Genomic DNA, 27,232 nt, shown 5'->3' with positions numbered 1-27,232 from the left:
GGCAAGAGATTTAGCTGAAGTCATGTTTGGTTCTTAATCATCTCTAGATGTCCCCTATGACAGTGGTTTGCATAGCGAAGAGCAGAAAGGGATGAAATCTCCTAAAGGCAAAATTTGCAGCAGTAGCCACCAGAAGTTGTGATGAAGTCAGTCGTCACCCCTTCGTAAGGACATTTAAAAAATTATGAGGAAAGAAAAGCAGAAGTCTGTGGCAGGTTGCAGGATGGGAACAGGAAGGCAGGCACATCCTTTCTCCACCTGCAATGAAGTACAGCCCAAAGGAAGCAGCTAGGCCTGCATCTGTACAAAAACCCTCCTGACCAATCACAAAAATCCTAAGGGCAAAAAACTCTGAGGAAAAAATTCATTTTCTTTTGCTTACTGCAAAATTTATAAAGAAACTCATTTGAAGTATTTATTTTTAAATCAGCAACTCCACTTTTCAAGGGGAAAATCTTTTTCAGCCCAAGTTATCTGGGGCAGGACATTGGATTCAGCAAGATCCTTACTCAAGCCCCTTAACCCACAACAGGACTGCAGAGACAATGCTGTGTGTTATTCATTTTGAGGACTAGGGATGCTTGGGCACTGTTTTGCCCAGCAGTTGCTCTACTAACACTGGAACCACAGTATCTTACCTTCCATTTGCACTGTTGCATGATGGTTGTATGTAATGAAAAGCAGCTCATGAGGATCCCTAAAATCTTAAGAATCTATGTCTAACCTGAGAAACAGGAGAAGCATCATCTACCAGGAAACCTAGACTAGATACAACTTTTTTTTTTTTTCACCTTTTTGCCTTTGGCACATCTTCAGCTCCCATCCAGCTTTCAGGTCTCTGGGAACAGCCCAAACTAGTAAAAGCTGAGCAAATCCTAATGGCCACTGGGAAATATCTCCAAATATTATCAAGAATCACTGGGCATATATTTATCTCGGCAGGTTCAGGAGGCATCTCCCACAGGATTGAGGTTCAGGGTTGGGTTTAGAGGCACCTGACCCTCTCTTGCAGGTTTGAGCCCCCCAAAGAGGAATTGCAATGCACTTTGTTCCTCCATGAAGGGTGGTGCTTCATGTGGCTTTCTCCCCATCCAAGCCTTACCCCAGAAACAAAACTAAATTAAAAGAAAAAGTCAGGCTTCATATTCTGGATGGATATTTATTTACTTAATAGATTTTCTGTTGGTTTTTTTTTCATTTTTTCTTTTTCGGTACAAAGCATCCAGGAAAGCTTTTACTTCTCTTTTTAAAAAATAAAAACTAGGTTTCTTTTAAAAAAAGACACATGAAAAGGAAAAAAAAAGTCATTATTGGCAATTGCTCTGGTTTTATCCTGTCTTCCCTACCCACTTCCCTTCCCCCTCCCCCTTTTAATTTGGACCAATTTTCATTCTTTTCCATATACATTTAATAAAATAAATAAAGGATTTTCTTTGTTGTGTATTGCAGTGCCATTTTTTAAACAAAGGCTTCATGGCTCAACATTGCAAGGTAATAACAAACAAAAAGATTATACATTAAAATCCTCCCCCTCTCAAAACTCCCCCTACCCCACCCCTCCAAACCACGAAATAGAATACAATTCAAGTAGTCTTTTTTTTATGTTTTAAATGTATGGATATATAAGACAAAGCAAGTACAGAACTGGTTAACAGAGTGTCCCCATTTTATTAGCAAGTGAGAGTATATCATAGGGAGATGTAACTGATTCCCCCCTTTTTATGGTTCGTAGACAGATAACATATATTACTTTAAACTCGACCTATTTTACAGCCCTCTGCCCACCTCTCAAACCCATTTGCTCACCAAGTCCCAAGCCTCAAGCCAGAGACTTGCCTTTTCCCCACTGCTTTCCCAGCCTTGCAGCCACCCAAGTGCAGCCCTCCTCCTCTGTGGCCCCTGGGGTGGGGGATGAGGAGATGAAGGCAGGGGGTGCTGGATTAGGGGGGGCGGTCAGGTCCAGCAAGGACGCAAAGGGCAAGAGAAGGTAAAGGAGATGGTGGGACATGGGAGCTGGTGCTTCTGCAGGGGCTCAGCAGCGAGGGCTGCCCACCTGTCTGCCCACTCGGCAGAGAATCGGCGTGCGAGCAAGCTGTGAGGGTGGAGAGGAAGTAGTAGGTCCCCTGCAGCGTGGGAAGCCAAGCTCCACCAGGGGTCTATGCAGAAGCAAGGTCTCAAGTTGTAACTGGCAACACCTTCACCATTCAAAAGTTTGTCTCTAGCACAGTTCCCTTTTAGTATAAATTGTGGTGGGTTTGATTTTTATTTTTTTACAAAAAAGGATGCATGTCGATGTATTTCTGTGTGTGCGTGCATCTGTGTACATGAGTAACAGCCAACTAGCTCATATGGTCATGACCAAGCTATATTTCAGAAGAGAAAAGAAACACATTTATCACACTTTTCCTAAAACGAAAAGCTAAAATTTCAAGTTCAGTATTCGCTATCTTGTCCTTCCCTCCCCACCCTCCCTTGCTATTTCTGGGTTTTTTCCCTTCCAACTTACTTTAGCACCATAACACATTTTAAACATTACAATCCCTCTTCAGATACTACACAAAATGTCCCATAAAAATAGTGCTTTTTTTGCCAAAAAAGTTATATAATATATTATATATATAAATCAACTAAATTCGTGGCAAATGTGCAATGCAGACGCCTCCTCCATTTAAAGTGAGCATCAGCTCACTTCTTTCTTTTTTTTTTTCTTCTTTCTCCTTTCCTTTTCTTCTCTTTCTTGCTTTCTCTCTCCTCTTCCTCTCTTTCTCACATCGTCAATGATTTAAAAAAGGTGCAAGTCGATTTGGAATCTTGTAATGAAGCACACACACAAAAATGCAGATGGGGGCTCCTTGGAACTTCTTTTCAGGTTCGTTTTTCTTTTAAAGGTGCAAAAGAAAGTTATAAAAATAAGAAAACTAAAATTAAAAAAAAGAAGAAAAAAGCGGGGTGGGAATGAGGTGAAAAAATTATATCCCTCAATATTTCTCCCCATTTTATTTGCTTTTCACTTTATTGTCAAGAAAGACACAGAATGGATCTCTTCTTCTTGAGGAAAAATAAGATTAAAAGAAAATTTAACTTCATATCCTTTTTCCCTCTTGCTCTTTCTTTTGTCTTCTGGCATTGGCACTGGGGATGTCACGCAGCGCCCGGCAGCAAAAAGTTCAAGTGCCAAACTGTCCCTTTGCGAGTACAGGCTTGGAAATACTGGGGGCGCAGGGGAATGAAACAGGCCTGGGAAATGAAACAACCCTCCCCCCCACCCCGAAAGGACGATGCCACAGGAGCGGCGCTGCTCACCACCGCTGCCATCCCCTCCTTGCTGTGTCAGTTGTTTGGTTGGGGCCAGAGCGGCATGAGGGTGCCCCGCCACCCCGCTCCTCGGCTCGGCAGCCCCAGGGATGGAGGGACTTGGAGGCTGGGTTTGCCAGTCCTCCCGCCCTCCCCCAGGAGATCAAAAATCATGATGGCCAGTCAGGGTTCATTTCTGGTGGCCTGCTGTTTCGGGGGAGGCCCGTGCCACTGGGGGCCTCTGGCTGGGCAGGGAGATGAGGGGACGGTGCAGTGTCTTGGCTTCCTCAGCAGCCTGCAGCCCCTCCGCCTGCCACCGGTACTGGCGAGCCCGCAGGATGCTGGGTACCTCTCGCTGCAGCCGCTGGGAGCTCTTCTTCTGCCACACATCGTACTTGGAGTACTTGGCATGCGAGGGCTTCTGGAAGCTCTCCTGCAAGGGGACAAGATAGCATCAGTCTCAACACAAGCCTGCCCACCACTCAGACAGGGGTGCCCCTCTCTGAGCTCAATCCACCCCATGGAAACACTGCCCCATACATGGAAACATTAAATGGCAGGTTGGATGAGGGTCTGAGTAAACTACTCGAGTTGAAGGTGTTCCTGCTCATTGCAGGTGGATTGGACTAGATGGCCTTTAAAAGTCCCTTCCAACTCAAGTTATTCTATGACACTATGATTCAGCCCACATCTGGTCCCTTATTAAAAGCTGACTTTCCGTGAGGTATTTGGCATGAGTTGCCATCTCATGGCTATCTCTCAAAGGCTCTGCAGAAGCAGCAGACTTTGCAGTTGGGGTTTCTCCTCTCCCACTCATGGCCGTCCTATCTTTTCTCTTGCTACATATTTCAGAGAAGGGCCACCCTCCCAGTGCAGACCCCACTCTACCTTGCTGAGCATTGGCAGGCTTGCCAGTGAGGTGGCGGAGAGGTCACGCTCAGACTTGACAGACTTGGCACAGTAGGTTTCCAGTAGAGCAAGGTCACAGCTCCGAAAGCAGCACTCCTCCACGATTCCCCGGTTGATTCGACGGTTATTTCGTCCCACCGGTCTACCTGCAACAACAGAGACCCTGATGTTAGCCATCAATGTGGACCAGATCCTCTTCCCTGCTCCATGGCAGCCAGTACCTTGCAGGCATCCCTCCACCAGCCACTGGAGACCAGTGGGTCCCACGCACTTTAAAAAGAGCACTGCTTCTCACAAACCAGACAACAGGCACCTGCAAACCAGCTGAGTTTCACACCAAGATTTTCCCAGACAAATGCTGTAGATGTCAAAAGGGCTCCCTGTGTGCATGCAGTGCTAATTAAAAGTGCTTTATATGACAGTGATTTATTCCCCTCCTGTACTTATGGTGCAGGGGGCCTTTTCAGGCACAGCTAAAATGAGGGGGCTCGACCACAGCCCAGCCACCAGCACTGTGCTGATTACTGCGACCACCTCTGATGCTGATCCTGGCAAAGGAGTTTTATTAGAAAGAAGCGGCACGGCATTGTGGCTGCCAACCTCCTTCTGTCACATCGGTGCTCAGGCAGGTAGAGCGAACCAAGGCGGCTAAATTTTACCAGATGGGACAGCTCTGAGGCAGCTGCAGAAAGAATACAGGCTCTCACACCTGCCAAGAATAGCCGATATACTTTAATAAGGCTTCCTTTCCCATTTCTGCCTGCAGAAGGCTGCGAAAGCCCATGTCCAGTACAGCAACAACTGGGTACATTTCATGTCACTGCTTAATGACTGCCAAAGCACTCCAGAGGAAAAGCTTATATTAGTTTTCCTGGGTTTTCTCCTCCTCTTAAAATAAAAGAGATGGGCAAATTTGAATTTCTAATGCAAAACAAATTTGCTTGAAAATTGTGGCTTCCAAAATGCAAATGGGCCCAAAATGGAAGGACTTTCTCTGCACTTTCACAGATAGCCAATTACATGCTCGCGCTGTTGTGGAGTTTGAGGCAGGGTCTCTGCACACTGCCAAGAGCACCTCTTTCCAACACAAGGGGCTCCAAGGGAGGACAGCAGAGGCCAGCATCAGTGGGGTGTGTAAATGTGATCTGGTACTGCGTGCTAGCCAGGAGAATTTGGGTACAAGAAACATTGACAGTGAGCTGCAGAGGTGCACTGCCTAACGTTATTCATTGTGCTGCACTTAGGCGAGCTCCCATCTCCCAGTCAGCCTGCGGGAACACAGAAAATGGTCAATGTTGGCCCTGTACATGACCCACAATCTCTCCACATGCTCCAGATCAAACAGCGACTCAGACATTTGGCCTCGATGAAGATTTAAGGGCCCTGACTTGCAAGGTGCTCATGAGTTTCCTCAGGGGGCATCTCATCTGGGTGCCTATCCAAAGTGCCTCTGGACAAAGTGCAAAGCACAGGAGTTTCCTGTGCATGCAATGCAACCCCAAACATTATAACAGCCCCACATATGCAATGCAAACACAGATGTGCAGTGCAGCTCTGTGTGTGCAATGCAGACACGCATGTGCATTGCAGCCCTTTATGCACGATGCAGCCCTGCGTGTGCAATGCTGGCATGCAAAACCCTGCGACTATACCTCACCACGGGATGCACAATAGCAAAGCCCCTGGCACCACAGCACCTACTGTCATTCAAAATCAGCCATGCCCCCTTCAGGGGGAGCCGTCTGCCCCATGCTGGTACATTGTCACCATGCTTGGAGGTTGTGAGAGTAAATGGAGCATCAGGGCACAGGGTGATAGGGCAGCTGACTCATATCATGCAGCCCACCTCCAGGAGTCATTTAAAATGCTCTATTTTCCACACTCATCTTCTGCACCACCACACTACTTTTGTTTTTCTTTTTCTTTGGAAAAATTCCAGACATCATCTTTAGCCAGCCCCATGTGAAGGTGAGAAGGATGGCTCCCTCTGGGTAAAGGCTCACTGAAGTGAGCAGTGTTACAAGTTTAATTTTCTTTCTATAAATATTTGCAGCCAACAGACTGGATTGGGCCTTCTCTTTAAAAGTAAGATGTGTTGGGTACCCCAGCTGTACAAGTGATGCTGGTGAAGGCAGCCTGGGTGGCAATGTCCAAAGGAGACAGGGGAGAGAAGCCAGTTTGGGGTCAGGTGCATGCTTGGCAAGGTCCATGGGAGACCCATGGTGCTACTGAAATCCTGCACAGTATACAGCCCCCGCTCAGAACATATCGACTGCAGTATCCCAACCTGCATGTGTGGCAGTTTGCTGAAGCATTAGGCTGCTCCAGAAAGGCATCCTGAGCATGGGCAGGAGAGTTTGGAAGGAAAAGAGAAAAAACTTCAAGTCACTCCCCCTCTCGATAGCACATCCCCAGAGGACTGCATTCACACTCCCGCTAAACAGAAGGTTGCACAAGTGACAACACGCATGGTTCAAGAAGAAGTCGAGGTTTTGAAAGGTTACACGTCTCCTCTCAAAAACAGAATTTGCAGCTATGTGTTTGCTTGGAAAGAAGGCAGAGGAAAAAAACAACAACAAAGTGGGACCATTTTTACTGCCTGCCATTAAGGGTACTTTGTCACATGGGATTGTACAGGAAGATCACAGCAACACGTTTGCAAATGCCTAGGTGGGGCAACCCCAGGAACAGGGGTTACCACAATGGCACAGCCCCTTTGTCCCCTCTCGCTGCCTTTGCCCAGCCAGCAGGCACACACACAGCCCCCAGCCCTGTCATGCTGTCGCTTCTCTCCTGCATAAAGCTGCTGCGTGCTGTTCCCCTTGCTGGTGCCACTGCCAGCTCTGCTACAAGAGTCCAATAGGGCACACTTCCCATTACATAATTGACCGTACACATCTTGCCAAATGCCAAGGCAATCCTCTGTGCGAGACTTACTTTAGGAAAAAAAATAGGCAAACAGAAATGGGAATTTAGTCCCAGAAAGTACCTGGAAACAAGAACCCAGGGAAGAGATGCCAAGATATTGCTGGTTAACAGCAACATACCTGCTGACCTGTATTGGGAAAAGCACTTGACCCTTAACATGATTTACACCCTGGTTGAATTTCCTGGCTTTTGCCCATGGGTGGCATCTCTTTTTACCACTACTGCCAAACCCAGGAAGGATTTTGCTGCTTTGTCCCTTGCCCGCAGGGGAGAGCCCTGCAGACAGCACGTGAGCCACTTCCCATTGCAACGATGACTGCCTTCTCCAAGGAATCATGCTTCCCCTCAGCTGTCAATGAATAGCTATAGTCTCTTTTCTCCCACATAGTGTTCCACCAAAATCTCCCACAGTTCTGCTGAGGGACCAAGCCCAGGGGTGCAAAGCACAGTAATGCAAAGCCCAGTGATGCAAGAGTGTCTGGCAGTGGGCTATCCTGACAGGGAGACCTGGGCATCCCAGTGGCAGGGCAAAGCCAAACCTGCTCCCAGCAGAGCTTGGAGGCTGTGTACCTGCAGCTCAGCTATGCCTCTGCACCACACACGCTGGCATCACCGTGGATGAGGGGGAACAGGAGGATCCCTTCCCCAGCATTGCCACCCCACTGCTCTGGGCTCCCTACCCTCGCCAGGGCCAGGCGGATGCCACAGGGCAGGACGCACAGTGCTGATGCCACCCTGGCCAGATCCCCTCTTCTCCAGTCAATCAGGCAGCAAGCCGAGTGGAAGGGGACTTTGGGTGTAAACAGTCCCCGCACCCCTGTCACAGGAATGTTGGGAGCAACAAGGGGGCCTTTGTGCAGCACCGGGCCCCGTCCCAGTGCCCCTGGCCTGGCCCTCCCCCACCCCGGCATCACACTTTCCCCCCTGCTTTTTCCTAGTATTATTCGGAGGAGCGGCGGGCGCGCAAGAATGTGCGCCGTCAGCACAAGCGGCTGCAAAGAGCTAAATTCTTATCAGCTGTTGGAAAGGAGGAAACAGGAGCTGTTGTTTACAGAGAAGTCTCTCCTTCTGCAGTCCCTTCTCCCCTCCCTTCCAGCAGTGCATGAAAGCAGCTTCGCAACTGGGGCTTCCTTTCAACCTGCCCCACTTTTTTTGCTCAGGGCTCAGCATCCCTCCATGGACCATGCCACCATCCTTGGGGTGGGTGATGCGAAGCAGGGAGAGGGGATCCTGATGTCACCACAGAGCCAGGCTGGGATGCCACCACCTTGGCAGTCACCTGCGGCCGAGGCCCAGAAGTCTTTAAAGTAATGACGGGAAGGAATCACAGCAGACTGAAGTATGCACAGCTCCAGTGGCAGCTTGCCCAGGCAGCCCCGGGATGTGTTGCAGGGCTGGTGTGGTGCACATCACGATGCCCATCCTGCATCCTATAGCTGGGTAGCCCCAGTGCTGCTAGCTCCTGCCCCTGTCCGTGCAGCACTTCTGCAGCCCCCTCTCAGAGGCAGCTTCAGCATCCTCAGTCTTAAGCACCTGCCAGCCACAATGTCTCCAGCGGCACATGCAAGCTGGGACATCCTCCCAACACCAGCAGACAGATGATCATCCCAATTAGAAGGAAGCACACTCCCTCCAATCTAGGTTGGGTACTTCCATGTCATCAGCTGCTAGGGAGACAAAACATTGCTGATACTCTCCATCTGCTTGCATGGATGTAAATAGTGCTGTATTTCAGAGCTAGCTTTGTTAGCTAAGTGCTCCCTTGTAAGAATGCAGAACATTGGTTAAGTACTTAAATCAGTGCTGCAGCAGAAAACTGATAACAGATTTTCATACCAGTTTCATTTTTTTCAAGATGGAAAAAAACGTTTGGATGTTTGCAACAAGCCCTGTCCAGCAAGTGAGGCACACCTCAACCTGCAGGACAAGGCTACCAAAGTCACTGACCTCCCATACAAACAACTGCATTAGTGTAGGCTTCTCACCTGGTAACACAACCCATGCTGAGAAGTGCTCATGACAAACCCAGGCCCAGTTTTAGGATGTAAACCTGCCATCATGAGATATAAGCATGGCCTATTGAGTCTATACAGTGACAATAGAGCAGATATGAGGGCTTGGAAGTGAGGATTAATACGGTCAGGATAATTAATCACTTTATGAGGCCAACTGACGGAGGTAGAGGGAAAAAAATGAAGCAAGCTGGGGATGTCCAAACCCTTCGTCAAGAACCATAGCCCAAACGTCTTAAGTCATGCACAATGGAAGCCAGACAGATGCTGAAGGGGTTAAAAGATGGGACTGGAGGACCTTCATCCTCCTGCACCTGGGGTCTCCAGAAATACTCAAAAAGAAGAGGGGATAGAAGACAACAAAAACCGGCAAGAATCCCCTTGCAAGCACCAGCCCAGCCACTTGGCACCAAGCAACTTGTCTGCCTTCAAAAGTGTTGTTATTTTGGCCTGGGCAGCTGGGTTATTTGAGGTGAAAGGAGGTCAGATTGTTTGTAAAACAAAAGCCCCATTCCCTTTCATCCCCGGAGAAGGGGAGGAGGGAAGAGAAACCACAGGAGGGGGACAGATGGTCCTCTATATTTACGGGGAGAGGAAAAGGTGTGAGAGTGGGAGAGGAGCTCATCTCCTTGCCATGCCAGTAAGGCCAGACCTGGACCTGCCACCTCGGCCGAGGTCTGCCATGGAGTTTGTTGGTGGAGGAAAGGTGGCAGGAAGAGATGAGAAGAGGAAGGCCAGCTGACATGCAAACTCTCGCTGCTCAGTTTGGTGAGAGGAAGGAAGTGCGCCCAGGGCATCCCTGAACGTACTGCCTGCCCGCAGCACTCAGGCATAAAAACATCCTGGCGCTCAGCTGGGACAGGGCTGGTCAGTTGCCCCTGGGTAGCTACAAAGCCACCTGCAGCCCAATTGCCTGCTCAGAATTACACAGCCTAAACTATTGGCTGCTGCTGGATGAAGGATCCCTGCATCTCTCCCTGCCCAACCTTAGCAGGCAGGGTCAGCCAAGTCTGGCTGAGCTTCCAGGTTGAGAAGGGACAGCCAGGGTCATCTCTTAACTTTACAGCACCTTGTTCACTACACAGGCAAACTGGGAGGGGAGGGGGACTGGCTCTTGACTTCACTACTCCAAATAACACCTTGTTACATGAAAGCAACTTTTTAATTCCTTTTCCCCACGCAGTGGCAAGACTGCCAAGTGCATGACACCATATGCAGCTGGTATCTCCATCTCCTTTCCCCTCTCTGGTTTTGTGTCTTTCCCACAGTCAGTCACTCTGGGGTCCAGTCACCAGCAGGCAGCAAGACACAGGGTGTTTTTCTCCCGAGCAAAGCCAGGGTCTGAAACACCAGAGCAAGGTGTCACAGTGTCAAGGCATCTTTTGCCCACATGTTACTGAGCATCTACCACTACTGATTTACTCCTCCTCCTCCTTGTTTACCAATTAAGTCATTGTACTGCTAATGCCAATGGTCCAAACCCTCAGAGCATCCTTGTGGAAAGCCACTCCAGCCAACTGTCCTGAAGCCACCTGCACTCTGTGGAGAACAGCAATGCTGCATTTTTTGGCACTAGCTCTGCTGTAAGAGGGTAAGACACCATTCTTCAGCAACAGGTTCAACAGCAGGTAGCCATAAGACCACAAAGCATATTTTGGGAGCAGTCTAGAAGCTGCTGCTGCAACACCCAAGCAAAGCCAGCCCAGGCAGGGGGAGCGCTCAGCTGCCCACCTGCTCTCAGGATGCAGCACTTGGGCAGCAATGTTTGAAAATAAGCCAGGGCCCAAGTTCAGCAGAGAGCTGGCTGTAGACATCTGCATTATTTTAATCACTTGCCTGCATCACCAGTAAGCCAACCTCTATGGCTTCCCAGTGATATTTGACTTTCCTGAGCATCAAATACAGGACCCAATTTCCCCATGGGACAACACTGTCCTCAAAACAAGCACAAGGTGGGTGCACGTCACCCTGAGAACATCGCATTTCTCACTCCTCTCCTGGCCTACCGCCATGTAAAATGCAATCACAAAAAGCACTGTGCTGGGAAACCCCCTCCTTTCTCTCCCTGCCTGGCTCCACAGAAGCAAGGCACGGGGTGGGGGTAGCATCCTGCCCTCCACTGGCAGCTGCCTGGCACTTACTGAAGTAGAAGCCCCTGTCCCCGCAGACAAATTGCAGCGTGTCCACCAGCTCCCCGCCACAGAGGGTCTCCGCTGTGCCATATGCCGCAGTCGAATCCAGCGCGTAGGCCAAAAAAGCCAGCAGCATCAGCAGCATCCGCCTCGCCGCACACATCCTCTGCACCTGGGGACAGAGGCATAGCATTAACATGGAGCAAAAGACCCCCTCTCTGCCAGCTCCCCCGTGCAATGCCCCCCAACCCCATGCCTGGAGTTCAGTGCCCAGACATGTCAGGATGCTGCTTAGAAGGAGCTTAGATACCCAGACATGCTTACCCTGCTGGTCAGCCACTCCAGCCAGACAAGGTTCGCATTGAAGCAGTTTTTCCATTGGAAAATCCCACTTCAGCCTACCTCTGAAAGGCTTTTATTGCCCCTGTTCTTTCCAAGGTGTGATACTTTATAACCTACCACCCCCTTCATATGGGAAATCATTCAAATTATTACTGGGAGGTTTGGTTTTTGTTTTTTGGGTTTTTTTATTTCTGATGACAGGTTTTCATGCTGTACCTCAATGCATGTCCGTCCAAAAGAGAAACAAATGGAGTTTCAACCTGTCCTAGAGCTGCTTTTGAGGAAAGCTGGGTTTTGCCAGTGAGCGACGGGTTTTGCCGGTGAGCGACAGCCTTTGCTCTGGGTGTGCAAGAGACCCATGTGAGAGAGGCTCGGGCAATCAAGGGACCGATTGCACAAGCTATGTTTGCCGAAAAGAGCCAGGACCAAGAAGACATCCCTCAGGAGTAGAGCAGTCCCACTGGAAACGCACCTGAGGCACCACCAAGGAAGACCAAGGGATTATCAACCAGCACAGAGGATTAAAAAACAAACTCCCTTGATATACGCTAACTAACCCAAAGATTGCCTGGAGAAGAGGAGGCTGAGGGGAGACCTTATTGCTCTCTACAACTACCTGAAGGGAGGTTGTGGAGAGGAGGGAGCTGGCCTCTTCTCCCAAGTGACAGGGGACAGGACAAGAGGGAATGGCATCAAGTTCTGCCAGGGGAGGTTCAGGCTCAACATAAGGAAAAAATTCTCCACTGAAAGGGTCATTAGGCAATGGAACGGACTGCCCGGGGAGGTGGTCGACTCGCCTTCCCTGGAGGTGTTTAAGGTGCGGGTGGATGAGGTACTGAGGGGCATGGTTTAGAGACTGGTGGGAATGGTTGGACTCGATGATCCGGTGGGTCTCTTCCAACCTGGTGATTCTATGATTTCCCCCGACTTGTCTGCAGCAAACAGCTTTCCATTGGCAGGTGTAAAGAGAGGGTACTATTGCCTCACTGGATGAGGCAAAATCCATGAATGGCATCACTGTATATACAGAGCCAAGTAATGATGGTGGCCAGACAGGTCAGCTCAAAATGAAGAGGTGAACTGTGGCAAAATAGCAGCCAGCATGGGGCAATGCTAAATCTCAAGCAGAGCATCCCCTCTCCCTGCTAACGCTCAGCTGAAACGCTGGATTTCAAATGCAGCCTTCATCACCATAGCATCTGAGCAACTCGAGAATAATATCAGTTAATGAATATTACCTCACCCCCCTGGGATGCTCAGAGATGGAGCCAAAGCCCAGGATAGATTAAATGACTTGCCCAAGGTCACGGGGGAAGTCTGCAGTGCAGCCAGGAAATTAGCCCAGCTCCCGCGGGCTACAGTCCTGCCAGCAATAAAGCCACCCTTGCTACCAATTTTTTTACTAGCACATAGCTCAAATCATCACTGCTAGAAATGCACTGTGCTTACAAGTTGCAAACTCTTCTGAGCAGCAGGAGTTTCTCAGCCTGTATAGCCAAGGCTGGCAAAAAGCTCCAGGGCTCTGGATGAGAGAGGCAGCAGCCTTGGGTAAAAACTCGGCTCAAATCAGCAAGTGATGGGGTCAGAACCAGCTTTACCGGTAGCATCAGTCTCTTCAGCCCACCTGGAGTGCTTTAGTCTATATTACACTAATAGCAGAGGGACAGCACAGGGCTGTGATTGTACCACACTGCCAAGCTACAGTGTTTTGCCACACCACACCTTTTGTTTACTGGGTCTCCCCAGCATCACCCACACTGCCCGAGCCACACCACTGGTGTGGAGACATCAGCAGGCAGACAAGACAGCAATGATCTTTCCTGTTTTAGCTTTTTTTCCACATGCAGCTCCTGATTGCTGGTGTCCCCAGGACACAGGTAGTGCCAACAGCTGATTGCTGAGACAGCAAATGCACACCAGCCAGCGCTGCCAATAAAGATGCTGACGTGAAACTTCAGGACACCCAAATAACGCCCCCCCCAATCCCCAATTAGGCCCACACACCTCAGCTAACGAGAAGGTTGCACACAAGTCAGTGCTTGTCCCCGAGAAGGAGCTTTTTGGGGGACACAGGTGACAAGCAGTTTTTCCTCCGCATCCAGTCTATAGAAAGGAGCGAGATGTTCTGAAGCAAAGGGAGAGTGAGGTTTTGTTGGCGGGGCGATATCTGATGCTGGGGAGATGTGATACTTTCTGTGGAAAAAAACTTGTGCTCCTTGGAAAATACCAGCTCCTGCGCAACTCATACCATAGGCACAAAGGCAGCCCCTGGCAGCCGTTCCTGCTTCCACTGCAAGCTCTTTTAAGATGCCTATGTACCCCATAAGTCCAGCCAGGAAGCCTCCAGAAGCCATGAGAACAGGAACAGCCCCAGCACCCCAACGCCGTCATCCAGGGATAATGTGGAGATGTGCAATATAATAAAGCCTCGCTTCACTCACACATAAGTCAACAGCCCTTTCCACTGCTGTCACCTTGGCATCTTTCTGCTCCCTACAGCAGCCATGTAATGAGAAACCGGGCAGCAATGCAAAAAGCATCTTTATTTACTACCAGGTGCTGCAGTTTTTCTCAGCTTGACAGAGCCGCAACTCAACCCAATCCTGTCAGCCTTTTCCTCTTGCTTTGTCCCTACTGATCCTGTGGAGGAAAAGCCCCCAGGCTTCACCCAAAGGCTAGACAGGCTCCCAGGGTGCCATCACCTCTGCAGTGCATCCCAATGACTTTCAATCAATCCTTCCCCCCTCCCACCCCTCCTTAGCAGGGATGAGCAGCATCCATGCAGGAGAGCTCACATGCACCCTGCTGCAGCTGACAGAGTAGGGACTGCTCCCCAAAACAGGGTGGCATAGCACATCTGATTACACACAGCCCATGACCCTGTGCAAGCACCATTCCGGCTGCCCAGACTGCATGCCGCTTCAGTTGTCATGGCCAAATCCCGCTCAGCATTATGAGTCGAAGCCCTGTGAACCTCTCTAAGCCTTCATTCTCCACTGGAAATATGGGACAGCACTGCTTTAGGTTTCTATTCCAAGCGTTAGGACAGAGGCAGAATGCTCAGCTGTGGGACAGGAGTAAATGTACAGCGATGGATGGAAAACCTTTCAGTTTTTATTAGAAAGCCTCTCTCACATTACAGGAAATAAGGCAGTAAGTAAATAATGGAAATGAGGCAGTAGGAGGTAAGCAGAATGCCTTCCTAAAGGACAAGGTCCCGCGTCCACAAGAAGAGTGCCCAGCAAAGGTTCATTCTTGCCAAAGCAGGTTGTATCAGCCATACCACCTGGCAATCCCCACCACATGCCCACAGAGAGCTCAAATGGTTCAGGATGCAGTTTTAACCAGGGATGGTGGGAATGGCAGTACAAGTTATGCTGGGTGCCCAACAACCTGAGCACCAAATCCCTCCTAACGGGGGCTCAGATCCCATGTTGTGGGCAAGAGGGTGATGCAAGAGGAATTTTTTGGTTGCACAGGTACCTTGTACCATCCTGGGAATAAAAACTGAGAGCAGCCTTCTCAGTGTGAGAGACTCAGGTCATCAGAGCACAATGCTGGCCGGCCTCTTCTTCCCTGTAGATGGTCTGCTTTGCTATCCATCCTTCATGTCCCTCTCCTGCCTTCCCATGCACCCCCAGGTCCCCATGGGAAGCCAGGCTGCTGCTGGAGCCAGCTCGGCCACAAACTGCGCTGCACAGGATGCTCTTGGCTGCCTTAGAGATCCTGTGTGCTGCTGCACTCATGGCTGGGGACTGCCAAAATACCTCTCCGCAGCCCCCAGCCAGCAGGGACATACCAGCAGGGAGGGTCCACTTGGAGGGGCTGCAGTGTGCTGGGAGTGAGCCTGAGGGCAGGTCTGCAGTAGAGCCACTCTCCTGCCTGAGGCCATTGCAGGATTTTTTCAGGATTTGTTGCAGAATCAGTTGGATCAGCGATTTCTGTACAGCTGCTGAGGATTCAGGGCCCAAGAGGCCACAATGTGCTACAACGCCCTGTTGCCAAATCTCGAAGGACAGCTCAGGCAACCCCTGCATCCAGGCTTGTGCTGAGCCAACCAAACCATGGTGCCTCTGTAAGGCAACAAATGTCTCCCCAAAAATGGAGAGTAAACCTCCTGTCTGACCTCATTCCTTCTTCAGTCTGGCCTTCATTACAATTTAATATGAACAGAATAACATAGGAGGGAATTGACAGATAGCCCAGTCTGCAAAATTTAGTTTTGGACAGCAAACAGAAAAAAAAAAAATCTCATTTTTTTCTGTGGAGCAGTGCAGTGTTTAAAAGGGAGCACAGCAAAAAGTCATCAGGCAGAAACATGTGCAGGAGGGGAAACCCTCAGGCTGCGCATCGCAGCCTCCATCACCCTCCAGCCCTCCAAAGAAAAGTGGACAGACTGATGTTTTGTCACTCCAACAATTGTCATCACGAGCTTCTGAACACCCCTTTGCGTTACTCCTCCAGGAGGGCAGCCCCCAGAGAATGAGGAGCTGACCTGGTTTCCAGCACGGCTCTCCCGAAGGGGCAGGATGCAGGCGCATGCCAACCTCGCACGTGCCAAGCAAGTGCTACCCCTGCCCACCGCACAGGGCACTGAGCCACGATGCCCCGAGGTGCCAAGTAGCAAAGGGCTAGCAGAGGCCAGCAGGAAGAGGCAGGTACCTTGGCAGCCAAAAACCACCCTGGAGCTGCATCTCGAACAGAGGTGCTGGGAGGAGGTGCCCAGCAGTACCCAAAGGGAGAGGAGGCACATGCTGTGCTGCAGAAGAGCCTTCCTTTTCTACTGAAACAGAAAGGATGAGATTTCCAACTCACAGCTTGGAAGAAGCAAGCTTCAAAACAGAAAACTTTCCACCTTTGTGCTGTCAGGTGAATAAAATCAACCCAGAATCAGGAGTTTTGCTCTTCAGCTCAGGCTTGAAAAAAATAAAAAACTCATGATTCTTGGCACCTGGCTTGCATGACATTCATATGGCTGAGGTTGGCAATGCTGCTGCTATTTTTAGCCCTCACTTTTTGTCTTCGCTGCTCATCCCCACCAGCAGCCCACTCTGCCTGGCGCCGGGGGTCACCTTTCTAGCTCCCATCCTCTGAGTGGGGAGAGAAGCCAGCTTCGTCTGCCTGCGGGACATGGGTTGGGCAGGCAGGGGACCACTGCCCACACCCTGCGTCTGTCAGTGCCACAGCAAGGACTACTGTAGCTGTGGAAAAATCAAGCTGAAAAAGGTGAATGGGGTATTTCGTCCATTTACTCACCCCACTGGGGAGTAAGAGCATATTGCACAAATTTTGGTATGCAGCCTAGAAACATTTGATTTATTGCATAAAAAAAAGGAAATGCAATCTTGCTTAACTCTTCTAAAGTCAGCTGGCAGGACCCAGGGAAGGGATTTAAATCCATTTTAGTAGCTTCACTTAATTTATTTCTTTATTGTTCCTCTCTCCTTTCTACATTACCGTCCAAAACCTGAGGTGTATCAGGGAAAGTTAACAGCAAGTTAAGCTGTTAAATCAGAAATTGTGGTGACTAGAGTCTACTGGCAAGTGATATTCCCACAACACACCGAACTTGCTTTATGTCTTGGCGAAGAGGCTTTAACCCTTGCAGAGCAGAGATGCAACCCCAAGGCAGATTTTTTTTTTTCCCCGCTGTCCCCAACCTCTCCTGACCCCTCAAGCAAACATGTCAAGGGAGGCTGGTATCTCTTTGCCCCGTTAAGACACACGGCAGCCTTTAAAAGCAAAGACAATCCAAAGCAGGACTGGAGAGGTCAGTCCCAGGACACGAGCCAGGAGAGGGTGGGCCATTTACAGTGTTCGTATGCACTGCTGGAAACACACCAGCTCCTCGGTCCCTCTAAAAATAAGATCTCACCTGCTGTGTTTGCTTTATTTAGAAAAAGAAAAGTAAAGAAATGCTTTTCTCTGGTGCTCCATGAGGCAAGCCAGACTTGCCCCAAAGCCTATAGGAATCAATGGGAAGATCCACATTGACACCTCTGGGTTGCCTGGTCACAGCAGCAGCCCTCCAGTCCGGCTGCAAAAAGGATCACCTGTCAGAGAAAGCACTGGGACACACACCGAGACACATTTTGGATCTCAAATTTCATGTGGCGGTGGGAGAGGACCCGCGATGTCAAATCTTTTCTCCGTTAATGAATTTTCACAGGAGCTGGGATAGCCCCTTTGAAAGGCTGGGTGTTAACAACATGGAGGAAGATTTACAGCTCTGACCCATTCACCCCCACCAAAATTGTCAAGTTGGGTCCAAAACAGCTCAGTGAAGCTCAAATCAGAAACGTCAATCAGTTTTATTCCTCCAGATGTCCTTAGCACAAAGTTTCACTCACAAACCCCCACAACCCAGGCTCCTCAACTCCACTCTAAATCAAGGCAAGAGGAGGAATAACAAACCCTACACACCAAACCCTGCGGAGCAGAAGGAAAAAAAAACCACACACACAGACATGCTACCTAACAACAAACAAACCCAAAGAAAAGCAGGCTCTGGCCTTCCAAGCATGTCACAGCATTTGGAAGAAAACTACAGACTTTGTATAAGAAGCTTCGACTCAAAGGTTGAAAACAGCGGTTCTCCCGAGGAGTCTATTTAAAACCACCCACACAAACCTTGTTTTTACACTTGATTGCTCCACGCCGCCCGAGTGTATCAGAAACCCCGCTGAAGTACCACTGGCTCCAGGCAAGGCAGACACATCTGCTGGTACAGTTACGCTAAATCAGAGTTCCCTCAAGTGCCCCAATTCCCTACTGCTCAACAGAGTGCTAAAACCTCTCCAAGTTGTGCTTTTAAAAACAATTACTGTAGGGGAAAGCAATTGGAAAGGGAAAAAAAAAAAAAGAAAAACAAAAAGAAATCAACTCTCACTCCATTTTGGCTTCGCTTTCTTGTTTTTCCTCTCTGTATTTTTATCCCTCCGAGACCAAACAAGCCGCAGTGTTTTGCAGAAGAGAGTTTAATACCCTCCCCGGCCTCCGAAGCCGGAGAGCCTCCCGTCCCTCTGCGCGCGTCCCCCGCTCCCCGAGCGCGGCGGGCGGCCCCGCCTGACCCCGCAGGGCCCCGGCCCCGCTCCGGGCCCGCCCCGGGCTGCGGGAGAGCCGCGGGCAGCCTGCGGGCTGTCCCTGCCCGCCGGGACGCGGGGGACACCCCGGGGACACCCCGCGCACCCCGCCGGCCCGCGGCTGCGCCGGCTCTCGGGGTCCCTCTAGTGACACGCGGGGGGACGGCTCGGACCGGCACGGCTCGGTGCATCCCGGTACAGCTCGGACCGGCACGGCACGACACGGCACAGCTCGGCACGGCTCTGCCCGGCGCGGTACAGCACGGCACGGCACAGCACGGCTCTGCCTGGTGCAGCACGGCACAGCTCTGCCCGGCACGGTATTGCTCGGCACGGCACGGTTCGGCTCTGCCCATCATGGTACAGCTCTCCCCGGCTCTGCCCGGCTCGGTACAGCCCTGCCCGGCTCGGTACAGCCCTGCCCGGCTCTGCACGTCTCGGTACGGCTCTAACCAGCTCGGTGCGGCTCTGCCCAGCTCGGTGCGGCTCTGCCCGGTGCACCATGGCACGGCTCTGCCCGGTGCACCATGGCACGGCTCTGCCCAGCTCGGTTCGGCTCTGCCCATCGCGGCACAGCTCTGCCCGGCTCGGTGCGGCTCTGCCCGGTGCAGCATGGCACGGCTCTGCCCGGCTCGGCATTGCTCGGCACGGCGCAGTTCGGCTCTGCCCGGCTCGGTGCGGCTCTACCCGGCTCGGCATTGCTCGGCACGGCGCGGTTCGCCCCTGCCCGGCTCGGCACGGCACCGGGCGGCCCGGCCCGGCTCTGCGGGGCTCGCAGCGCGGAGCGGCGCTTACCTTGGCGCTGCCGCCGCTGCTCTCAAGTTCCTGCGGCGCTGGGCCGGGGTGGAAGGCGGGCTGCCGGCAGCGCTCATCCGTGTGTGCCCCGGCGCTTGACATGCTGCTCTCCTGCCCGGGCAGCGATCGCGGCTCTCCCTCGCCTTCCCCGCGACCTCGCTCGCTCTCCTCGCTTTGCCTTTGTGGTATGTCAGGTCCCTGCTCGATTTTGTCTGAAGGATGTTATTTTGTTACGATCAGGTATTTTGTTATTCTAGAGAGCGAGCGCGCGCTTTCCTTTTTCTTTCCTTTTTTTTTTCCCCTTTTTTTTTTTCCTTTCGTTCTTTTTTTTTTTCCTTGTTTCCCGCCCCTCTCTTTTTTTTTTTTTTTTCTTTTCCTTCTCTCTTCTCCTGCTTTGACTGCCCCTTGGGTGGCTCTCACTTTGTGTTTACTGATGCGTCCCCGTGGCCGGGGCGGAGGGGCCGGCTGCCTGACTACCCGCTTCTCCCGGCTGGCTGCCCCACGAGCGAGGAGACAGGCAGGGCGCTCCGGCTGCCCCCCTTTTATACCCCCCCAATGGGCATGCTCTGACCTCCCCAGCGAGCACCAGCCCGGCCACGCAGCCAATAATGTTGCAGAGCGGTCTAACCCCCTCTCTTCCCTCCCTCCCTTCCTTTCTTCCCTCCTTCTCTCTCGTAACCCTCCGGAGTCCAGCTCGGGGAGGGAAGAGGGGACAGAAAGTTTGTGCCGCACGGTTTCTTCGCTGGCTGCCCCCGGGTGGGAGCTTTGACCCACTCGGGACGGCCCCGGCGTGGGGGGCTACGCGCATCCCCCACCGCCCCTGCAGGTGAGGGGAGAAGGTGAGGGTCCTCCGCCTCCCAAGCCCCTGCTCGAAATGCTGGTGGCACCCCGTGAGCGCCTCTCACTGCTGGATGGCGAGCCCGAAGCCCTGGAGAGATGAGAGGGGGCAGTGGGCCCGCCTCGCTTTCGGGGCTGTTTCTAGGTGCGCAGGTGTCTGTGCCATCCATCCTGCCCTGTGCCATCCCTCCTGCTCCATGCCATCCATCCTGCCCTGTGCCATCCCTCCTGCCCTGTGCCATCCCTCCTGCTCCATGCCATCCGTCCTGCCCCCAAACCACTTCCAGGGACTCCCCGATGAAGGTGTAAGCGTACAGGAGAGCCAACTGTGTGGACCCCCAGGGCTCGCCCACCCGCTCCAGGGCCCTGTCCTGCATTACGTACCGCAGCACAAGTGGGTGAACCCCTGCCTCAGCAGAAGCAAACCCCCATGTCCATCGGTGCGTGTCTGTCTGGATAACATGGATGCTTCCCCTCCACGGGGCAGCAGCGCTTAGGTTTTGCACCCTGCAGGTCTCCTTCCCAAAGCAATTCCCGCTCGCTATGGCGCCCCTGCTTCTCCATGGGCTTCTGCTAGCAAGCAAGATTGCCTTTAAGCCAAAGGGACTTTTCCCAGGCTTTGCCGTGTGTGTACAGCAGCATGCAGGCTGAATGCACTCCCGCTGCTCTGCCAGTGCTGCATGGCAGTGGCGTTGTGCTGCATTAAGCAAACCTCACCTTCTTCCAAAGACCTGCTCGTTGAGTCTGCCTCACTGGGGAAGCAGCTGCCCCACAGCAAGGGACCATGTCTCACTTTCCACCAGCAGTAAAGGCAATCTCGGCCAGCCTTCAGGTGTCCGCCCCATCACCACTGCCCAGGTGGGTATCTCCTTGCAGGGGGCACACAGCCCATGTTGCACCATGGGCATGCACCTTCCTTAGAGTGGAGAACTGCCTGGGACAGGACACCAGGTTGTTCTGTCTCACGAAGTGCTTGACATGGGTAGTGGCATGGATGGACAAGGATACATAAGTTGTCACCCTAAATGCAATAAAGAAAACTTTTTCTCTCTCTTTTTTTCAAGTTTGCACTTTTTTCTTTCAAGGATGGGGGGCTTGGTGCAGCTCTGAACAGTCAGAATTGCCCTCAATGTGACCAAGAAAACGTGAGCAGGACTGGTCCTTTCTGAGTAGGCTTTAGACATCCTTTTCTCCCCAGCATCCTTCTGTTCTATGAGCTGTCCTCTGGGCTGTGCTTCTCTAGGCTGCATTGCTGCATATCCCACCCAGCAGACCTGGTGTCAGGGTTGTGGTCTTCAACTGAAACACTGGCACACCTGGGAGAGAGACGTGATGCTGAGGAAGCAGTTCTCTGCACACGAGGCTCAAACACAGTCATCAATTCTCAGCTCTATCAATATTTAAGCATGTGAAGAAGTGGTCTGGGCATCATAGAGTCAGAGTATCTGCCACTATGTGTCAGGCCTCCAGACCTCCCCAAAAGAGGCATCTCCATCGATGCTTACCTTTGGCTTTATGAGTTTCTCCTAGATGCTCAGGACTTAGTAAATCCCAGTCGTGAGTCCTTGCAAAGCACTCAGTAGAGCTGGTCTTCTTAACAAAGAAGGACCACCTTTCCTCACTGCAAAAGAAAAACCCCATCAAAGGAAAGGACCCAGCCTTGGCAGGGGGGTAAGCAGCTCTGTAAGCTACTGCTAATAGCCAAAGGAGCCCAGCTCCCTTCCCTTCCCCCAGCTCACCACAAGGACCTCCTGAGAGCAGACAAAAGAAAGCTTGGAGGGTTAATCTCACTGAGAAAAACAAGTGATTTTCCAGTAAACAACTGCAATAGCAAACAATGGGGGTGAAAAATAGCGATCATAAAAAAGTCTGCTCGGAGGAAGAGGCGACCCAGTAAGAGGTGTCTCTCCGGCGGGGGGGAAAACAAGACAGCAGTTTGGTGAAGCTGCAGCAGCAGCAGCAGCGCAAAATAAACCCCACAAGTTGCCACTGGATCTACTTGTGTTTGTGCCTTTTGATCTTTTAATTGCTTCTTAGTTGTCCTTCAGTGCAAATAAATAGTGCATTGTGTCAAGAAAGAGGAGGGGGGCGGGGAAGGGAGGAAAGAGATACAAAAGAAAGAGCTGTCGCACAGAAGAGAAAAGGAACAGGTTCTTTCTCCACCTTTAGAGGACTGAATATATCTGTATTTGGGGAGAAGGGGGAGAAGGGGATAGGATTAGAAATCAAAGCGAAATTGAAGAGAAGCACACTAAGCCTCGGGCATCCTTACAGTAGGAAGAAAAGAAGGAGGTGGTAAAACCCTCCGGGAGTTTATTCGGTGAGTTATGAGAGGATCCACGAGTGTAATATTGTTAAAGGTCAGCCTAAACCTAATTTAAACTAGGGATGTGTGACCTCCGCCCTTCATTTAAAACAGTCATAAGGAACATTACACTGCAAATAGCTGGAACAATAGCTGCCTCCACCCCAAACTCTAGCCCCTGGCATTGCCTGCAAGGAGGGCTTGCAAAAGAGAGCAGGAGGAGGACCAGAAAAGCCAAGGATGCAGTTAACCTGAGGACGGGGAGGCAGAGGGAAAGAGGAAGAGGGGGGCCTCTGGACCACTGCACTGACCTCCAAGTGGCCTGCAAAAGCACAACATCCAAGGAAGCATTTTGGTTTGAAAGTGAATAGGGATGCAGCAAAGTATCACCTGAACCAGTGGAACTGCATCAAAAATAGCCCACCGTGTCTTGCATTCGCATTCGCTAATGACCTCTGAGGTCATCAGTACAGTTCAGGAGAGAAATCGTGGTCATGGGTTCTAGTTAAATTCTCAATAGGCAAGGACAGACAAAACAAAGTCAGCCAAAGCAAGCTGAAACGGAATTAATCTGAAGCGGGAGCTGGAATAAAAACAGCATCTAAAGAGTGCTCTGAAACGACCACGGGATGCCCAGGACTTGAGAGAAAACCTCTGCTGCTGCAGCGGCTGCAGAATCATGCAGGCAGACTGCAAAGCCCCCTGATGGTGCTGCCCATCCGAGCTGATCAAAGCAGCTCGTGGGTGGCCACCCACACGTGGCAATGGGCCGGAAAGCTTTCCAGGGAAAGGGGGAAGAACAGGAAAGCTTGGGCCAGCTTGGACCTTGCGGGCAGGCATTTGAGCCTCGGCAAAGGCAGAGGAATGTAAATAGCTGCAGAAATGCAGTGGTCGTGGGCCAGGGTGGATGCTAGCAATGCTGCCAGTGAGCTGAGCCAAGCAGATACCTTCAGGGGAGGGGACATTTACATGACTTTTCCCTTCCCCTCCAACTAAAATCCAAAGAGGGGAGAGGTTGCCGAATCCCAGCCTAACCAAGACACTCTGTGATGCTCATTTGGATCATTTAATAATTATGCCACAAATGACAAGGTGAGCAGAATGGAATTTTGAAGTTCAGGTGCTGTGCCTACAGCATTACGAAGGTACCCCAGTTTGTAAAGTACCTTATATTCTCATATATCAAAAGTGAGGAGAACCAAGAGAAGTCAGATTGCTTTGCCGACATGCCCAACAGATCTGGGCACCACAGGTTGAGATATCCAAGGTTAGACAAAAGGAAGGTGCAGGTGGGCTATGGGTTTGGACCTCCTGTCGTTGAAGACTAGGAGAAAAAGTCATCCCTAGTGAAAACCGAGAGTGATTAGTCAGAGTTCTATACACGGCTGTTAAATGACAAAGGAATAATTTTATTTGGTCCAGAGCGGTTTTCAGTGGCTTCAAGAAAGCGATACCTTTTGTTTTGTACAACCCAGGAATCTGGCAATAACAGTGTGTCCTTGCATGCTGCTAAAATATATTGATCCTGGGGCATACTAAACTGTTGGAGCAGGAGAGATTCATTGGAGAAAAGGGATGTGATATATGGAAGGTCCCCGCATGAAATTGAAGTCAAAGAACTAAGAGTGGGAGAAATAATTCACATGGGGCCCCTGGTGAACAAGGAGCAAACAAAAGTAGAGGCTGGGCAGGTCTGCTTAGTGCTTCTGGCACCCCTGGGTGGTGAGAGCATTTCGGGATTGTGCTCCCAGGCCAGGGTGTATCTGCTGGAGGATTGTTATATATGGGCAAGGGAAAAGCTGGATGCCCTTAGGCATTAGCAGAGGATGGGTTTTTGGCATAATCAGAGTGAAAGAAGGACTCCTGCATCAACTCTTGTCCAGGTCTCCCAATGCCTCAGAGCGCTCCTCGGCATTAAGTGTTCAGAAGGGCTGCTGGCAGATGCATCCTTAGAACCTGGAGGGTGCTGAGCATAGCAAAAATAAGGTTATTCTAAGGTAAGTTATTGCACTGTTCCAGAGGAATTTGTGACAGTGGTAAAAGGCGCAGGTGTTTTTAACTGTGTTTATATAAAGGACAAACTGTGCATTTTTTGTAGGCTGGACAGACTTAGTATTCCTGTAGCATCTTTTAAAGTTCAGCATCACCAGCAATTAGAGGAAAGCTCCAGCCTGAGCAGCCTTACTTGGCGCAAGAGGCTGCAGGAAGGAGGACATGGGGTAGGGGGAGTGTCATGGTGACTGCATGCAAGGTAGGAATTAAAACAGCTGTGAAACTCTGCTTGTTGGGACGCCATCTGCAGCATGGCCCAAAAGAAAGAAGCCAAACAGTCCCAGTGTCAGAACCCAAAAAGGGACAGAAGTGTCCCCTTTCTTCCCATCATCTGTGGAACAGCAAACATCTCTCAGTCATGCGTGGTTGCCAAAGTGGACACCAGCTCAGCTAACGGCTTCTCAAAAGGGATTTCTGAGAAGGGTGGAATAGGGTAGATATGGACAAATCCCTGACCTCTTCTGTCCTCAGCTTCTTTTCATTGCAGAGGGAGTCTGGAAGGCTCCAAGTTTTGTCTGATTATTTGTGTCAAAAATGTGCAACAAATACAGTAGCAGAGAAGGAAGATGTGTCTGTGCCTACATTAACAGATAAGCACATCACCATTTCCTGTTTTCCTTATTTATTTTTTTAATAAAGCATTTCCATGAAAATGTTCACTGGAATGTCATGGGGAAGAAAGCGGCCAAGCTCGTTTAAGGACCAAGAAAAGCTCCAGCAGGTACAATTAGTTCTTCCAAGCACCAGGGGATGAAGCTGGCTTTTTATAGCATTGTGCAAATATGGATCCAGCTATGGAGCAAACTGAGTCAAAACAGCTTGCAAACACAGTGCATTGCAGGAGGTGATGGGAAACCCTTTGGACTAGTTGCTCTTTAGGGTGAAGGCTGCACCCCATAGCTGTGTTTCTTCAGGGATAGCCTGATAAGGATGCTCTAAGAAGGCAGTGCTAGTAGCAGGCATGTGTCTGGGGAGGAGCTGCGCAGCAAGAAAGGCTGCCAGGATGCCACCTGCCTCTGGGCAGGAGCACACCATGCCCTTTGTGTATGTCTGTGACTCACTCCCAGGCACAGCATCCTCACCCACAATGCTTCACTCTGCCCTTACTTGGAACACTCAGCATTCACCCTTAAAAAGGTTCTATCCTGCTCCTGGGAGCATCAGTATGAACTGGCCAGTCTGGCTGCATGTTCATCTGGAATCTGCTGTGAATTCACACATGTGAATCTGCTGGATTCACGAGTGAAAGCAAGCAAGCCCTTAATAAATTCTTCTTCCTCAAAAAAAAAGAGAGACAGCAGTTGTGGCTGAAGTCCTCTCTGGCAGCTTCAACAAAGCAGCCATTGCTGACTGGCTGGTGGCAATGCCTGCAATGGGCCATGCCAAAGGTGGATGCAGTCCTTGTGCTGATTTTTCCTTGGTGCTTCTTGGAAAGCTTCCCCTTGGCCTCATGAAGCAATTAGCTCACTCAGTAAAGCTCCCCAGGTGAGGAGGTGGGGTGGGTATTTCCAACCCTCTTGCCATGTCCTCCAGCATTCATTACTGATGCAGCTCATGTATTTCAGATGCATCCTTTGGAGATGCACACTTTGAGCACCTGTTCAATACTCCACAGAAAACCAGACACAAGATCCAGTTGGCAGTATCAGCCTCTGATGGGTTATTTTTCCAAGTGCCCAAGAGAGGTGATAGCACTGGGCGCAGAAGGTGATGCATTTTAGGAAATACATGCAAGGCCTTTATTTGCTCCAGAAAGGTGGAGTGGTGCAGATATGTCTCTGTTGTGTAATTAATGGCTTTGAAAAAAAACACCAACCTCGAACCTGTTGGCTAAGCCCAAATACCTCTGAGGGGTTAAGGAATCCCAGCTATGTATCTTTCAGGCGTTTCTTCCTCTTTTTTTTTTTTAATTTTTTTTTTTTTTACATTGCAGTTGTGCTTCAGTGCAGGTCTTTGTTTGCAGCTTTCATTGTCTTCAGGCAGAGGGCTAGGTGACAGCACTTCACCCCTTATAAGGGACCCCCATCTCTGCCTTGGTGAGGGCCACCCCATCACTCCTTCAGTCCCAGGGCTTTTTGGGCAGGATAAATGAGCTGCTGGGCCCAGCCACTGGTACCCTCAGCGGTGAGATGTGCAGTGAAGACTCCAAAGTAGGATACAGGGTTGGTGCCCCATGGGCAAATGGCTGCAGGTGTGAGGAGAAGGAGCAGTGTGGGGCTCACACAGGCAGCCTTCACCACTGCATCTACACATCACCTTGGGCAAGTGATTTGTTTTCCCTCTGGTTTGCATCCCCATCCATCAGCTCTGGACAGGAATAAATCTGTCCCCTCATTGCCTTGTTCTTTTAAGGACAGGGACTATTTATACCTACATCTGGCAGTGAGAGTATTGGAGTTTGCAATAAGGTCCCCACTGCTTATGCCCTCCTCTCATTCCCATTCCTGAAGCAGGTGACACAGGGACATGCCACTTGTGCTGCCGGCATCCCCTCCAGACCATGCTTCCCACACCATGGGTGATGAACACCCATGGGGAGGCGAG

The 27,232-nt window shown here is 50.7% G+C and overlaps 2 protein-coding genes across 2 annotated transcripts in view; one reads left to right on the top strand and one right to left on the bottom strand.

The window, feature by feature from the left end:
* CD81 (CD81 molecule) overlaps positions 1 to 27,232 on the top strand; it is a 420,468-nt gene that overhangs the window by 193,933 nt on the left and 199,303 nt on the right. The window lies entirely within an intron of this gene.
* Positions 1,147 to 20,022, bottom strand: IGF2 (insulin like growth factor 2). Its single transcript, XM_069857741.1, has 4 exons — positions 19,495 to 20,022; positions 11,285 to 11,447; positions 4,183 to 4,349; positions 1,147 to 3,727 (listed from the first exon to the last, which is right to left on the bottom strand). Exons 1-4 carry the CDS (start codon positions 19,594 to 19,596, stop codon positions 3,485 to 3,487), a joined length of 675 nt encoding a protein of 224 aa, XP_069713842.1. The 5' UTR covers positions 19,597 to 20,022; the 3' UTR covers positions 1,147 to 3,484.

Source organism: Phaenicophaeus curvirostris, chromosome 5 (genome assembly GCF_032191515.1).
Source record: "Phaenicophaeus curvirostris isolate KB17595 chromosome 5, BPBGC_Pcur_1.0, whole genome shotgun sequence".
Lineage (NCBI taxonomy): Eukaryota > Metazoa > Chordata > Aves > Cuculiformes > Cuculidae > Phaenicophaeus > Phaenicophaeus curvirostris.
The sequence above is the reverse complement of the archived record's forward strand: the minus strand, read 5'-3'. Positions and strand labels throughout refer to the sequence as shown.

Excerpts from the sequence above, each read along its gene's own strand:
- IGF2 (XM_069857741.1), bottom strand. The coding sequence starts at position 19,596 with ATGTCAAGCGCCGGGGCACACACGGATGAGCGCTGCCGGCAGCCCGCC. Across the intron at positions 4,350-11,284 it reads GGACAGGGGCTTCTACTTCA|GTAGACCGGTGGGACGAAAT; the intron begins GTAAGTGCCAGG and ends CTGTTGTTGCAG. Across the intron at positions 3,728-4,182 it reads GCCTGCCAATGCTCAGCAAG|GAGAGCTTCCAGAAGCCCTC; the intron begins GTAGAGTGGGGT and ends GTCCCCTTGCAG.